Source organism: Gopherus evgoodei, chromosome 10, assembly GCF_007399415.2.
Source record: "Gopherus evgoodei ecotype Sinaloan lineage chromosome 10, rGopEvg1_v1.p, whole genome shotgun sequence".
NCBI classification, from domain to species: domain Eukaryota; kingdom Metazoa; phylum Chordata; order Testudines; family Testudinidae; genus Gopherus; species Gopherus evgoodei.
The window spans coordinates 54427840-54443961 of record NC_044331.1 but is presented as its reverse complement, the minus strand read 5'-3'; the positions used below and the strand labels follow the sequence as shown (position 1 = coordinate 54443961).

Sequence of the window (16122 nt, the reverse complement as noted above, 5' to 3'; positions counted from 1 at the left end):
TATTATAAAAACAACAAGTTATTGTTCGTTGAGTTCCTTCCTTCCTTCCGAAGACATCAATGTGCTTTACAAAGAAAGATGAGCTCCTAGCTCCCTGTCAGGTAGGGAAGTCTCATCAGCTCCAATTGATGATGAGGAAAACTGAGGGGTAGAGAGGTCAGTTTGAAACAATGAGTCAAAAGTACTTTCAGCCCTGCATCTCCTAGCATCAAACTTTTATGATAAAACACTAATGGGTTCAATAACGTTCAGCTTTGTGTCAAGGGTCCCAAGGGTGCATCTGAATGAGAGCAGTGGGAGGACTTCTTGGAGCCATTCCACTGACAACAAAAATCTCATGAAATGATCATACAGTGATCTTGTTGTGTCTGACACAGCGTGACTCATAACAATTAGAATGACCTAATCCCTAACTGCAGAGAGTCATGGGAAGTTGAACTGATGGGAAAGTCTGGCAAGGAACTGGGCAATATGGGAACAAATGCTCAGTTTCTCTAAGCTAACTAGAAGTACAAATGGAAATTGCTTACAAAGAACTTTGCTAAGGTGCAGTTAAGGCTGTTGCTGCATAACAGTGCCTCCTGTTCTCTGTGCTCTTCCTATTCCCATACTCCCATGCGAAGAAGCCAGGAGACACCTAGTTAAGTTGCTGCTTCGCACACAACCTTAACTCATCCTCCTTAGAGATGTCACCACCTTGCTGTCTCAGCCTCTCAGGCCTGATCTGCCCTTGAACGCTGCACTTATAGAACTATTTCTGGTTGGAGTGATTGATTTATTTAACCAAACAGTTACACTAGTAACAACTGTAGAGTGGACAGTGAGCTGTGTAAAGGTGACTTTTATCCTGGTAAAGTTCTTCCTATTCCTGTATGGGAATAGCTGTACTGCAATAAGCACCTTTATACTGATATAATGTGCTCACAGTATGAGGTCTATACTGCTTTAACTGGGCCGGTACAGCAAAAGCAGGACAACTGTCTAGTGTAGACAAGCCCTCACTCTGCTGCTTAAGTTGCAGGCAGCTATTCCCAGGAACGCCCCAAATGCATTGTTAGCCTATCTCGTTGTGTCTATGCCGCTGAAAAGGAGGAGAAGGCAGTTCAGTGTGTCCAGGGTGACCTTTGCCAACAGGCAGCGGTTACTCCAGGTATTGGTGCTGCTACACAGGCCCCGATGGAGGTCCCGTTGTACTGGATGAATAGCAGTCCCAATATGGAGTTTTTGGCACAATGAGAATGGGGTGCAGCTTTGTTGGGCAGGGGGTAAGATGCTGTGGTGATCCTGTGTCACCTGTTCTCTCAAAGCCCCCTCCAGATAGGCATATGTTGGGTTAGGGAGGGGCTCGGGACAGTAGGGCACTCTGACTGACCCCAGTGGCAGAGCAGGCCCTGTGGGATCGCTGCAGCAAATGTAATTTCACACAGCCCCTAAATTGCTTTAAATTACACCGGGGGGCCCAATATTTAAAATCAACAAGATGAAGTTCAAGACAAGTGCAGGGTACTAGGTTTAGGAAGGAAAAATCTAATGCACAACTAGAAAATAGGGAATAAGTGATTAGGTGGCAGTACTGCTAAAGAGAATCTTGGGGGACAAAATGAATCTGAATTAGCAGTGTGATGCAGTTGCAAAAAAGGCTAATATCAGTGTGAGATATATTAGCAGGAATGCCACATGTAAGACACGGGAGTTAACTGGGGAGGCCTCAGGTGGAGCACTGTGTGCATCTCTGGGCACCACACTTTAACAAAGATGTGGACAAACTGGAGAATCCAGAGGAAAGCAACAAAAATGATAAAAGATTAGAAAATCTGACCTATGAGGAAAGGTTAAAAAAACTAGTCATGTTTAATTTTGAGAAAAGACTGAGGGGTGAACCTGTTAACAGTCTTCAGATATGTTAAGTGCTGTCCACTGAAGGATGGACAAGAAGTAATTGTCTTAATCTGCAGCAAGGGAGATTTAGGTTAGATAAAAGGAAAACCTTTCTAATTCTAAGGACAATTAAGCATAATAGGTTTCAAAGGGAGGTTGTGGAATTCAGGTCTTTGGAGGTTTTTAAGAACAGGTTGGACAAACACCTGTCAGGGATGATCTAGGTTTACTGGGTCCTGTCTCAGTGCAGAGGGCTGGACTAGACCTCTTGAGGACCCTTCACTACATTTCTGTGATTCTGTGAAAAGTAGGTGTACTGGTAAGTCAGTTACACCGGTATAAGGGTGTTTACCCTCTGGGCTTCTGCTAGCGCAGTTCTATTGGTCAGAGATTACACCCCCGACCAACAGCACTGTGCCTGCAAAAACCCCTTGTGTGGACACAGTTATAGCAGCAAAATGGCCCTTTTACTAGTATAGCTTGTTTTGCTCAGGGGGTTGGGATGAGGCTATAGTGAGCCGTACCTGCAGAAGTACAGCTTTACTCCACAATAGGAGCGCTTTGCTGATCTAGTTTACCATTATGCCTATAGCATGTTATTGTGGTATAGTTGAACCAGCAATGTTCTCCTACTGTAGACTTGGCCACAGTAACTCCTTAAATGGACAAGGACAGGAGAGCGTTTGACATGATGACTTTCTGTTGACTTTCTATCCAGGCAGGGTCCTGAGTTTCCAGTGGGATCTGTTTTTTTCCCCCGGTCTAACAGCAATTATATATATTCATATGGAGAGTTATGGAGCTTAAATGAATCAGTGGAAATGTCCCAGCCCCTCCCACTGAGGAACAGTAGTCACTCAAATGGCGGTTGTAGGTTTGTTACATTCATCTCCATAACTCTCATGAGTTAGTACGGTTCCTCCCTTGCTGGTATTTTGATGACATTAGTGTTTGCTGTCAGCTCAGAGGCAGAATGTTGGCAATGGCTGCTCAGGCCAGTGGGAGGCTGGAGACAAGAAGCTTTGTAAGCATGTGAATGGCAGCGTTGGATTCTTTGATGCTTTGCCATTTTGTCCCTTGGAACAAGAAGTCACGGTATAGGATGCTGAAACTGCCGATGGCTTTGTTCAGATGAGCTCAAATTTTGGTGCTTTTGTGTATCTTGATCATATCTTTAGATTCATAAAAACATAACTAGTCAATGGGGATTTGTAGATGCTCTTTATCACTCTGATGAGAGAATGAAAGCCTCTGTGGACTTTTCCAGTCTAAATCTGCTCCATATGGGGCTTTACCAGTTTATGGCCTGCATGTCACTGGGCTAGGTTCCAGCAACTGATGGAGCTCATCCCAGGAACTAGTTAGTCTGTGTTCTGATGGGGGTGCACAGCTGCTGCTGGAGAAATTATAGGCAGGGAGCAGGAGGAAATTTATTGAAGTCCGGCAGATGTCTGTTAACATGCGTGAGTATACAATACATCCTGGCAACAGCAAAATAACCCTAATACAAACAGGCTTCCCTGTGCCCAGAGGAGTTACACTGGGCTCCTGTCTTATCCTTGATGCTACACCCAGCTTTTCTTTGGCTTTCCTGCATCTAGTTCTTCCTGAACTTGCCTGTGTAGCTGCCCTGCTGCCAGATCTGGATGAATATGCGATAAAATCAAGGGCACCAGTATTTCCCCGCCCAGAGACTCTGTGTCACTATGCATGGATTGCCCTGTAGCTTTTGTATTGCAGACTAGCACATAGAAGGAGACATTTTGGGAGCGGTGAGTGACAGCGTCATTGGGGAAGGAGTTTTTTGTTCTCGCAGCAACCAAAAGCTGTTTCCATGAATGAGAGCTGGAGCTATTCCGGGGAAAGCACAGTTAGCTGCTTCCTGGGGGTGTTGGCTTGCACTATGGCTTCCTGCTCTCCTACTATTCAGAAAGAGAACTGGCATCTTCACTGCTTTGGGATTCCAGGCTTTATCTCTGTCTTTGACTCTACTCCCTGTGTTAAGGGTTGGGCTTTTTGCTTAGGCATGTGGTGTACATAGCTAGCACCTCCATACTGGAACGAGCTGCTCTGGCCTGCACCACTGATGAACATGCAGTGTAGATGCATGATACAGAGAAGGGCAACAAAAGTGAATTGGGGTATGGAAAAGCTTCCACAGGAGGAGAGATTAAGAAGCCTGGGACTGTTCATCTTGGAAAAGGGATGACTGGGGGGGATATGATAGAGGTCTATAAAATCATGAATGGTGTGGAGAAAGTGCATAGGGAAGTGTTATTTACCCCTTCATGTAATACAAATACCAGGGGTCACCCAATGAAATTAATAGGTAGCAGGTTTAAAACAAACATAAGGAAGTATTTCTTCACACAATGCACAGGCAACCTGTGGAACTCATTGCCAGGGATTTTGTGAAGGTTAAAAGTATAACTGGGATTAAAAAAAGAACTAGATAACTTCATGGAGGGAGAGGTCCATCAATAGCTACTGGCCAAAATGGTCAGGGATGCAACTCCATGCTCTAGGCCTTAAACTTCTGACTGCATCACTCCAAAGTTCCCATTCTGTTCATTCCGTCTGAAGCATCTGGCACCAGTCACTGTCGGAAGGCAGGATACAGGGCTAGATGGACCATTGGTCTGACCCAATATGGCTGTTCTTATTCTACTAATGGATGCCAAGGGAATACCAAAGGCAGCTGCTTGAGCCAGGGCTCCAGGGTGTGTGGGCTGAGGTGGCCGTGGGGTTAGGGAGGGGAGATTCCAGCTCTCTGGCAGGCACAGCATCAGCCTGGACTGAGCCTTGAAGGGTTTATCTGTTGTTGTAGGGGGAAGTACATGTGCTTGGGGGCGAGAGCATCCTGCATGTCCAGGAAAGCAGCTGCTGGGTGCAGTGAGGACTGGGGACATGGGTTCCCATTTGCCCAGATCCTAGGGATCCACAAGAAAAGTGGGAGGAGGCAGAAGTCAGACACATGGCCCCTACCTGCTGCCTTGTGGCCTCTTCTGTAGGAGCTCTCCTGCCATTGTCTAAGCCTTCAGTAGCTGTTGACTCACATTGGGGGTGAGACCTGCAGAATGAACTTCCAGCAGGGTACCCATAAGGTCAGCCAGGGACTGTGCTGCAGTGCTTGCCTCTCATCATCTCCCCCTCTCATCTGCCACTGGTCCCAATGGGGTACAGCCATAGAGGGTCTTCCAGGGGATCTCTTGGAGGCAGCACTCCCCTGATCTGCCCTACGGGAGCACCATGTGGTTCGAACACCATTGTTCATGTTAGCAGAGGAGACAACCTGAGCCTCAGTAATCTCTGTGTAAAAGCAGTATCACTTTTAAGAAAATCCCTAAGGAATGTAGATTGATTCCAGATGGTGACCACAGTCACTAACAAGGAACAAAAGGAGCTGGTGTAATTAGTATGTGCTTGGAATTGCTTTGCTTTGCTTTGCTTGGATTTCTGTCTCTGAGTGTGTCTGTGGGTACAGCTAGGAAAGCTCCCATCTAAATGCTCAGCTTTCAGGGACTGTGCTGCAAGACCAGCATGGCCTAGGCATCCCCATCACAGAAGGGAGCTGCTGGAAGCACAACAAATTGCTAATGTCTGTCAGAAATCACTTTGCTGACTTTACCCTGCTTGATGGAGAACAGAGATATTACTAGTCCAATGCAAAACACATACCACAACTCAGCAAATTGTGTTCTCTGCAAAACCCACCACACTATGTTGTGGACAGAGATTTTAAGGGGCGCTCTGTTAGACTCATGTAGAGCATGATGAGAAATCAGAGTCTATTATGAAGCTAGGAAGTGCCATTGAGAAGCCTTTGCTGGACTGTGAGACTTAGGCATCGAGGACCTGAATGGCTCTAGATGTTTCAAGCTGATTGGAGTGTGTGAGGGAGAGATTATTGTGGAACTGGCGTTACTGAACATGCATATGTTGGAGATAAGGAATTCTGTGGGTGGCCAGCAGCACAGGGAGTGTTATATGTAGGAATCGCGCACACAACTGGTCTACCAAGCTCTGTGCTCGCCCACTCAGGGTCACAGGCAGAACCTTCCTTACCATCAAAATGGAAAACATCCGGGTAGCACTTTTATTTCCACTCAGGGTTGGGTTATGTATCTGGGGAAGACTGCTTTGTTCAGGACTGTTTCCCCAGAATTGGGAAGAGCTGCAGGAGTTCAGAAAAATGTGTTTGATACAGAGGCTGTAAAGAATGAGATTTTTCCCAGAATACCCTGAGAATGGACTAAGACACCAAAATCAGTGACTACATTTCCCAGATGATTGTGTTTTGAAGCATTCTCTCCTGCCATCCATATGTTGAAGGGTTTTGTGTGCTGGTGTGAAGCATCCTTCCTACTGCTTTATTGCCAAAATCTGCTGGTGGTGCAGGGCTAGGCTGCCATTCTCCACCCCAGGATCCTGCCCTGTTCATACACCTTTCTCATGGGCCAACACATTTATTTCCATTGGCTCTGTTTTCTGCAGAGGCTGGTGCAGGAGTTAGTTTGTGATCTGCCCTGCAGGGAATCAGACATAATCCTCAAGTACAGAAGCTACTCCATGCACAGCACTGGACTTGCCTCTCACTTTACACCATGTGTGTCATTCACACTAGTGCAGAGTGAGTTTACACTCACTCTGTGCAATGTGCAGGGCAACAGGGAACCTGACTTAATGATTCCTCAGGTCACACTTGTGCCCCATGAAGGACAGTATATCTGAGTCTGAATGGAAACAAGGAAGAGTGTGGAAAATTCCTGTAGTATTTAGAACCAGAACCATAGGGTTAGAAGGGACTGCAAGGGTCATCTAGTCTAACTCCTGCAAGATGCAGAATTTGTTGTCTAAACCATCCAAGACAGATGAAAACCTCCAGTGAAGGAGATTCCACAACCTCCCTAGGCAGTCTGTGCCATTGGCCTACTGTTCCTACCATTAGAAAGTTTTTTCCTGAGATTCAATCTAAATCTGCTCTGCTGTAGTTTGAACCCATTGCTACCCTCTGTCACAAGAGAGAACAACTTTTCTCCATCTTTTTTATGGCAGCCTTTCAAGTATTTGAAGACTGCTATCATGTCCCCCCTAGGTCTCCTCTTTTCCAAACTAAACATATCTAGTTCCTTCAGCCTTTGCTCATATGTCTTGCATTCCATCTCTTTGAACATCTTTGTTGCTCGCCTCTGGACCCTTTCCAGTTTCTCTACATCCTTCCTACTGGTGACCAAAATTGGACACAGTGCTCCAGCTAAGACCTAACCAGTGCTGAATAGAGCAGTACTATCACCTCCTGTGACTTATATGCTGTGCCTCTGTTAATGCAACCTACATTTGTATTTGCTTTTTTTACAGCAGCATCACATTGTTGACTCACACTTAGTGCCAGAGTGATTCATCAGTCCAGAGCTCTGAATCTGACCTGTTCTCTGGCTATTCATCTTTTCTGTAGCAGCAGGTCAGGGGGTGAGCAGACCGGGTGGGAACAGTGGGATATAAATGGACTCTGAGCAATTTGCCATTAATCCTAGTTTGAGGTGGAGAAGATGAAATTGCTTTTTGACAACTGGTTCCAGGCTCCACGGCTTTGATCTGTACGCTGTTCTGCTCCTGGGTGGGTCAGAACTGCCTCATAACTGATAGTAGTAGTGGCAAATTCTGGCACAGACAATATTCTTGGGACACATCATCATTATGCCAGTGTTACTGTCTTAGGGATCAGAGCACACAGCATTATATGTAGAACAGCAACCTGGGGCCCTTCTGGGCCTCGTGAGGGAGAAGGTGTTCCTGTGTCTGTGAGAGCAGCTGCTTGAGGACTAGGCCCTGACTGGCTCCAGATGGTTCTGGCTGCCTTGAGTGTGTGTGAGGGGAGAGGATTCTTGTGGAATCATCATTACTGGCTTTGCAAACGTTGGAGATGAGGGGTCCCCGGTTGGCCAGCAGTACAGGGAGTGTTATGTGTTTACAGGTCCCTGCACTAGTGTAGGGCAGGGGGACCAGCCAGTTCTCTGTGCCTCTCCTTTACAGGGTACGGACTGGAGGGCAGTACCCAAGTTGGAGCTGCAGAAATCCTGTGGGGAGTTAGAGCCTTTCTCTGCCCTATGATGAAGGCCCGATTTTGGGCAGGCTGCATTTACTTTCCACAGATCCCCAGATGATTCGACCTTGGGGGCCCTGTTGCCAATTTGCTGGCTGATTATTGACTCCGTTGACTGCTAAGAATTTCCAGTTAGTCATCGATGAACTGTCTTGAGTGTTGAAAGGTTCTAGTCCCAGAACCAGGCACAACAGAGTTTGGGTTTAGTTGTGTCTGGTTGGGAACCTTGATGTGCATGATGACACACTAAGGGCAAACCAAAGCTTTAAATATTTGTATTAGCACAATTAGTAAAAATACAAATGTTCTGAACCAAATGAGAAAGTAGCTGTAATTTAAAACCAAGCTCATTTCCAGTATCATCCTTGACACATACTCACACCTTCTCCTGGAGGCCTAGTGATAGGAGACACGTGGTGTTCCATGTCAAGTGAGTCCAGTGGTCAAGATCTTGAGGTTTACATGGTGACTGGGCCTATTATAAGTCTGGAGGCTGCCATGAATATTCATATAAAGGCCAGGCCCACTTGGTCCATAACTGACTTCTTAACCCTAATAATGTCTTGTGTCCTTATTCTGTAGGTTAGTATATGAATGATCTCATTAATATTAATATCACATATGTCAGTTTCATTGCCAAGACAGGTTTGTGGTTGTGCATTTGCAGATGTCCTGTCCTAAAATATCCAGAGTTCGGCTTAGTCTGATTGTCTATAGGGACCTGGTGTTATTTTATACAAAAATCCCCTAAAGCAAACTTGTCACTGTTGGCAATTTACTTATGCAAAGGCTGGTAGGCCTCAAAGCCTTGTGCTAACTGCTTCAGCCAAATAGCTCACAGGGTGTAGACCTTGTAGGCTTCTTGCATTACTGCTCAGTAAAATACCTCTAAGCTATTTCTATGGACTAGGCCCTTGGTCGGGGTGCTAGTGCCCCCTTGCAGTTTGCCATGCCCTGATTCCCCTCCTCCAGGGCTGGTTAGAGGTGGTGCACTGAGCCCTGGTGTGTGAATACAAATCTATAGGGTTTGGGGAGCTGCTCCAGGTACCCTACCCTTGAACTCACATGTGGCAGTTGTTCCAGAGTGCTGTGCTGGCAGGAAAACCTCTGGACCTCTGAGCGCCTCTGAACCTCGAGGGAGCTCAGCCCATTACACTCCCTTAAACACTAAGGCTAAGAAGAAGGTCAGGGAAAAGCTGACCGGAGATTGAAATTCATGGTAACAGACGAAACAGACTGAGCCAAGGAGAGGTTGGCCAGTCAGAGCAGGGGAAGGGAGTTCACTGCGCTTTCTCTCTCCCCAGTTAGTGGCTGACTCCTGCTATCCACGACTGTAACAAATCTGACCTGAGATCACTTCAGCCTCGGAGTCTGAGACAGTTGGTCTTGTGATTTGAGCACAAGCCTGACATTTGGCAGCCAGTAATTCACTTCACCACAGACATCCTGTGTGACCTTGGGCAAGTCACTAAGGATCAGATGTTTAAAGGGTCTTAAACTCCTAGTGATTTTCATACATCCATTGATTTCAGTGGAGACAGGCCCACTCCATATAGGTACCTACATTCCTTTAAAAATCTGATCCTTGGCTCCTCCGTTCCCATGTGTAAAACAAGGCTAACACCACTCGCAGGGTGTGGTGCGGATGAGTATACTGCAGAGTGTGAGGCATGCACCACTGATATAGACTATTGTCCCTTGAGTTGATCTGCTGACCAGTGGGTACCAGTTAATACAAGGGAGGGGAGGTGTGTAGGATTTCTGTGAGGGTTGGAATTAATTCTGTATTGCTGTCAACCCCCTGCACCAAGTAACATGTAGCCCAGCCAGCCAGCGAGTGGTGAGAGGCCCCCGTAGAGGAGCCCATGCTCATGCAAGTTCTTATTGTTCCACAGGGGAAGGGGCTGCAGTCCTGCTCCGTTCCTTGGAACCTCTGCAGGGCCTGGACACCATGAAGCAGCTGCGAAGTGCTCAGAGGAAAGCATCAGCCAAACCCCTGAAGGACTGGCAGCTGTGCAATGGGCCCTCCAAGCTCTGTCAAGCATTCTCTATTAACAAGAGCTTTGACCAAAAGGACCTGGTTCAGGACACAGCAGTCTGGATGGAGCTTGGCTCAGAAGCACCGGGAGAGCAGGCTGTGGTGACTGCAGCCAGAATTGGTGTCAGCTACGGTGGAGAGTGGGCACAGAAACCACTGAGGTTTTATATACGAGGGAACAAATGCGTGAGTGTTGTGGACAAGAAGGTGGAGAGCGAGCAAGGTGCTGCAGACTAGAGGTGTGGGTGCTTTCATTAACTTTCAGCCCCAGACTCTGATCTGATGGAACCGGCCAGGGAGGTGGTGCTGGTTTGGAAGGTGTTTTAATAATAAATGTGCTGTGTTACAATGATATGAGTAAGGTGGGATGTCTGGTCAGTAGTTAGCCTGAGAGCGCCAGGCTCACTCCCAGCAGTGGCAAGCTTCTCTGGGGGTTCTGAATGGCACTGGACTTGTTTTGTGGGCATTTAGGGCAGAGCTCTTAATTCCTCGGTGAAGGCAATGGGATTCCACATGGCTAGAATCCTTCAACTGTAGGGGTGAGGGAGGTAGGTTAATAAGTATGGTGACGATTCCATTTCCTACCCAGCCTGACTCATTCTTCTGCTTCCCTGCTGGTTGTTCCCACCACCCTACCCAAAAATGCTCCTGTTTGATTTCTGCAGTTGCTAAGCCAACAGCCACCCAGGTCCCTGAGCAGAAAAAAAGCCCAGACAGTCTGTGAAGGTGGGGAGGGGGGATATCCCCTTTGGGTACAAGGACACTCTTCCAGCTGTGGCAGCACAGCTAGTAGCTGCTCTCAGCATCAAACTCCACCCTGAGCTAGCGACACACCAGCAACAGGGGCAGCACAAAGAGAGCTGGTAAAGAGAGGTATCAAAACTGCTGTGAAACACTCAAAGCCTACAAGAGGTGCAGGAAAGAGTTAAAGGACAGATTCACCAGGATACTTAGGCACTTATGTGCCTCAGGCCAACACTGAAGGCTTGTACACACTAGCGCTTACTTCAGTATAATTTAAGTCACTCGGTAGTGAAAAAGCTACCCCCCTATGCACCGCAAGATGCACTGACTTAAGTGCTGGTAGGGACATAGCTACTGTCAGGACAGCTCTCTCAGCAGCACTATAGCTGCAGCAATTCTGGTGGAGATGCTACTGCCATTTTTAAAACTACTGCTCTGCTGCACCAGTGTCCAGTCAAAGTGTGTGTTGTTTATTCAGCGACACCAGGGTAAAACCTTTCTTCAATTCCGCACACACTGCCTGCGCAGGAAGCAAGGAACCCCAGCCCAGTGGCAGGGACTTTGGGAAGACACTGCACACTGGAACTAGTTGGACTGAACAGCTTCACTGGTGTGTGCCTCTCTAGCCCCACTCCCATGCGGCTTGAGGGCAGAGCTCCATCCACAAGCAGGTCAGGGTTTACATTCCCCAGGCAGATGGTGAAAGGGAGGGAGAAGGGGTGACTTGCTGAGGGTCACTGGGAAGGTCAATGGTGGGGGTACAACCTCTGGCTGCTGCTACCCCTGCTCCTGTATTAACATTATATAAACAAAATATTAGGACTGAGGGAGCTGAAAACAGAGGAGCAGTTCCCCTCCCACACTCCACACAGTCACTTCAAGAGGGACTGGAAGACTGAAATCACAGGGTCCTCATGATTGGTCACTACCAGCACGCTGCGAAACTTGTCAAAGAGCATGACCAGCTGGGAGCGGCGCATGTTCTCATTATACATGATTTCCTCCAAGTGGTGCCGTCCTCGGAAATAGTGCAGCAGCCTGCAAGGCAAGGAGAGGAGAAGGTGAGCTTGCACTTGCTCCTCCGCTGTGTGCACAGAACAGAGGTTCCGCATCCCCATTACAAAACAACACTTCAGCCCTTGGAACAAGATGGAGACTGAGCAGATCTTTTCAAGCAGTGGATTAACAGCCAGGTCTGAATGCTACAGAAACCCGGCCACGAGCACATTTCACTGAACATGAGCCCATAAAAGAGGGTTCACAGATTGTGACTTGGGCAACTCCATATTTTACAACCTCCAAACATAGTTTGGCCCAATCTACTATCCAAAGTCCTGCCATGTGGTCACTGGGAATCAGCTACAGTGCCTGCCCAACAGTTATCCATTTCCCACTGAACTCCAATAATGCACAAGAAGTTCTGGTTTAGAAAAATACACTGGCTGAGATCAGCCCACACTAAAAGATGACTAGTGCTAGGCTGTAGCAGCATCCCAACCTCCCCATGTGCTTAGTGCCTGCAACACGTGTGATCTGTATTAGGGAAGAGCAAGACACCAACCAGAGGCTTGCAACTCCTGCAGCCTTGAAGCTAAACTCCTTGCGCCAATGGATCTTGTTGCCTGGATTGCCAGATCTTTGGGGCTGGGATGCTTTTCAGTAAACTGTACCCCAAGTAATCCTATCAGGCCCTGATCCCAGAGGGGACTCTCAGGCACTGCTAAAATACTACTCAAGACTCTTATCACAGAATGACTAACTCAGAAATGCACAGGAATATTGTTTACAGTTAACATGATTTACTTTTTTTTAATGTCTACAATAACTCATTTTAAGTAGCTTTCTTTGTATAAACATTGATCAAGATAAAGCTTCTCACAAGCATTCTTATAGCTTTTACGTGTAGTTCCAGCAGTCCACAGAGCATTGGTTACTTGGCAGTTAATGTGCTATTGCAATACAAGGCACCAAGCCAAACCACTTCTCCCAACCTATCATCATTCCTGATGGGCTGCTTCTCAGCCCAGCCACGCTGCACCATGCTTCCACAGTGTGTTTGTATTGACACTAGATTGCTATCATGAGAAACACACCAATGCTAGGGCACAAACACAGGTTTCCTATAAAGGGGAGCAGGAACCTCAAAGAAAACCTTTGGACACAGTACAGGTAGTTTGCTGCTCTAATCCCACTTGTGGGGAGATGAGCGCAGGCCCCCCCCCCACACTGTGCATGTTATGCAATCCTGGGGTAAAAATAGAAGAGGACAGAATGCAGCAATCACACTGAAAAGCCACAAACCCTGGTTCCCTTCCAATTCTTCACCTGTTCTGCTTCTCCCATGTTGCCACAGTTTCATTCAGCCACCAGGACATCAGCCTAGGAACCTTCCTGGCCTAGAAGCACACACCTTTTCTCCTCCTGACACTTGCATGACTTACTTTCTAAACCTGCTAATAATACAGAACAAACATCCACAGCCCCAGAGAGCAGCCAGGCCCTGCCTGTGAATTTTTGACTGCTCTCTAGCTCTCAAATTTCCAACTCAAACCAGGAAACCAGATTAGAAATGCAAGGGAGGAAGATTTGGTCAAGTCCCTCGTTTCGCATAAAATGCCAAGTAACTGAAGTTTGTTCTTAGCAGGTAGCACGGAAATTCTGGCTGAGGGTACCAGGGCAAACATCAGGTAGCTTTAATGTCCACTGAAAGGAGGCAGGGCCTTCGTTTGTGAGGTCTCATCCAGAAGAGAGACAGATTGTAGCAAATTCCATTAATCTTCCATAGAAAGAAAACCACTGAGCCTACTCTGCTGGAGTTGGACTTGGGATTAGCACTATGATGGGCTCACTCTTCCCTAAGCATTGCACAAGTAGCTAATTCTGCCTCACTGCCCCACGTGCACAAAGGGGGATTATTCCCACTGGTAAATGGGGACTAGAGACAGAGTGCCTAGCCGCACAACACATTTTCCATGTTCACTCCCTGGCTTACATCCTTGATGGGGAGGCACAGACTGAATTGGAGTGGTACAGATTTGGCCACACAATGAATCAGTGGCAGAGGCAAGATGAGAGTTCTGGAGTCCCACTTGCTGCATACAGAGTCACTAAGAGCCAGTAAACACTGAGGCACAAGGTCACTTTCCAGAGCAGAACTGCCTAGCTAGCCCTCCAAATGATCATTCATACTCATGCTTCTCTGCTGAACTGTTCAGTCTGCTCAGTATCTTCCCTGTGCTTTGCATATGCTATTGGAAAATGGTCCAACTCATCAGTGCCTGCACACAGCGGCCCAGATTCACTTCACCAGATTAGTACATACATATTCCAGGCTGTGTCAAGCATTGTTAACACTGTCATGCCATAAACCTCCCACTGATGTTAAAACACTGGGGATAGAAAATACCATTCAGTCTTTCTGTTCCAGGACAGGACTGGCCCTGTGGAAACACTTTCTTCTCAGCTGCAGTTTTGTAATCTCCCTGTTGCCCTACTTCTCCGGATATTCACTTCAGTACCAGCTGCACCATGGCTCCAGGCCCAGGCTCCAAAGGGGCCCTGACCTGCTTTGCTTGGGCTGCAGTAAGGCTCTGCTAGCTCTTCTCTGTGCCCCTGCCCTCTCCTGCGAAGCCAGAAGCTTCATCCTGCCAGCTCTTGCTGCAGGAGTGGGGCTTTGGGGGAGAGGGTGGAATTGGGGTGGGGTGGAGCAAGGGCAGGGTCTGACTCCTGCACCAGCCCTGACTCCTGCATCCCCTCTCACACACACACCCTCCTGCCCTGACCCCTCACGTCACCATCCCCACCACACACGTTCCTCCACGCCCCGCACCAGGGGGGCACACCAGACTTTTTTGGTAAACAGGGCATTTGTTTGTTTGTTCTTGCTAGCTGATCAGTTGGCAAAGGCAAACGGCATAAATGCCCGTTTCTGTCAAAAAAGTCAGGATAGCTGGGACTGAGCTTAAAAGGCGAACTGTCTTGGCCAAATGGGTACATATGGTCACCCTGTCTCCAGGAAGTGAGTCCTGAGGGAGTCCGGCCAGGCCGGGGGCTGACCCTGGCCTGGCAAATTTGCGCCACTCCTGAAAGGTCAGAGTGATTCTCCACCCTGGCATTGGACTGGCCCTGGCTGCACTGCCAGCTCAACCTGGCAGACGCTGTCACCTTCCAGCAGGGCCGGTGAGTGTGGCCAGGGGGCAGGGTATGAGGGAATGGGTCTCTTGAGGTGTGTGTGTGTGTGGGGGGGCTGCTGGCCAGTGAGGGATGTCTTGGGGGTGAGGGGGAAGGTCTGTTTTGAGATGCTGGGCAGTGGGGGTCTGAGTGGGGTGCTGTGTAGTTGTGGTGGTGGGCTGTGGGGAAGTGCATTGGGCAGTAGTAGCGCAGCTGTGTGGCAGGTGCTGGGCAGGGGTGGTGGTGTACACGCCACTGGCGTTTGGGGGGGGGGAGAGGGCGCTAAGCATAGCAGCTCTGGGGGACAGTGGGCATAGGGAGTCGGGGCTGTGTGGCATGGCATGGGCCCACCCCCGAGCGGAAGGGGCACGCTGGCAGCACAGGGATGGGGGGGCCAGTGTGCGTCTGGCAACTGCTGGTTTGTACACAAGCCTTTGCACTGGGCTGGGTGGAGTGGGGCCGGCCCCACCGTGCTACGCCCCAATGCCCCTGGCTGGCCCCTTGCTCTGGGGACCGACCTCTCCACACCATGCTCCTTTGCCCCCATGGGGGGGGGCAAAAATGTTTGGTGCTGGGCCCACAAAAGGTGAATTCATCCCTGATTCACCCAAAATACCACTCTTGTCCCATTGCCCCTAGAGAACTATCGGGGAGGAATAGCTGTGTAACAATACACCCTTCTGCACATTCCAGATCCTTGGCTGTCCCTTATGAGTCATCCCCTCCAGCCCTGAGTATTTGTGTTACTCTGCTCCAAATTCTTTAGTTTTTTGTCTTTGTTCTATTGCCCTCTGCAGGTGCCCAGTGCTCAGTCACATAAAGAGGAACTAGCATCTCCCTTGTCCCTGACATAAAGCCTCTGTCTGAGGAGGTACAATTAAACTGACTTCCATTCCAGCATATCACATTGCAAACTCATCTCTACTTTGATGTTCATCTTCATCCCTTAAGCAGCCATGCTTACATAAAACACAATTAAAAACAAGTTTCCTTATATCCACTAAAATAGAGATTGCCAAAAAGAAAATGTCATCAATCTGATTTACCTTCCCACTATTTATGCTCTGCAATCACTTTTTGCATTCTTTCTTGTTGGACAATGAAACTAGATTAGTTAATTTCACCCTGAAGTGCTGGCCAGTACTGCAGTGTTTGGGGTGCTAGCACAGCAGTTGAAAATTTGTTAAAA

General features: G+C 48.0%; 2 protein-coding genes across 15 annotated transcripts in view; one reads left to right on the top strand and one right to left on the bottom strand.

Moving 5' to 3' along the window:
* The window catches only part of MPG (N-methylpurine DNA glycosylase), a 44900-nt gene extending 34524 nt beyond the window's left edge, over positions 1–10376 (top strand). Inside the window, exon 4 of the mRNA XM_030578933.1 lies at positions 9877–10376. Within this exon, the coding sequence (XP_030434793.1) occupies positions 9877–10256 (380 nt within the window). The 3' untranslated portion in view covers positions 10257–10376. The remainder of the gene's footprint in view (positions 1–9876) is intronic.
* Positions 10377–10674: 298 nt separating this feature from the next.
* Positions 10675–16122, bottom strand: part of NPRL3 (NPR3 like, GATOR1 complex subunit) — a 122023-nt gene continuing 116575 nt past the window's right edge. For 7 of the 14 annotated variants that reach the window (XM_030578920.1, XM_030578924.1, XM_030578929.1 and 4 more), the window contains one exon: positions 10675–11801. In XM_030578920.1, coding sequence (XP_030434780.1) covers positions 11636–11801 — 166 coding nt within the window. In that variant the 3' untranslated portion in view covers positions 10675–11635. The remainder of the gene's footprint in view (positions 11802–16122) is intronic. The other 7 variants (XM_030578923.1, XM_030578930.1, XM_030578918.1 and 4 more) reach the window with 1 other exon arrangement.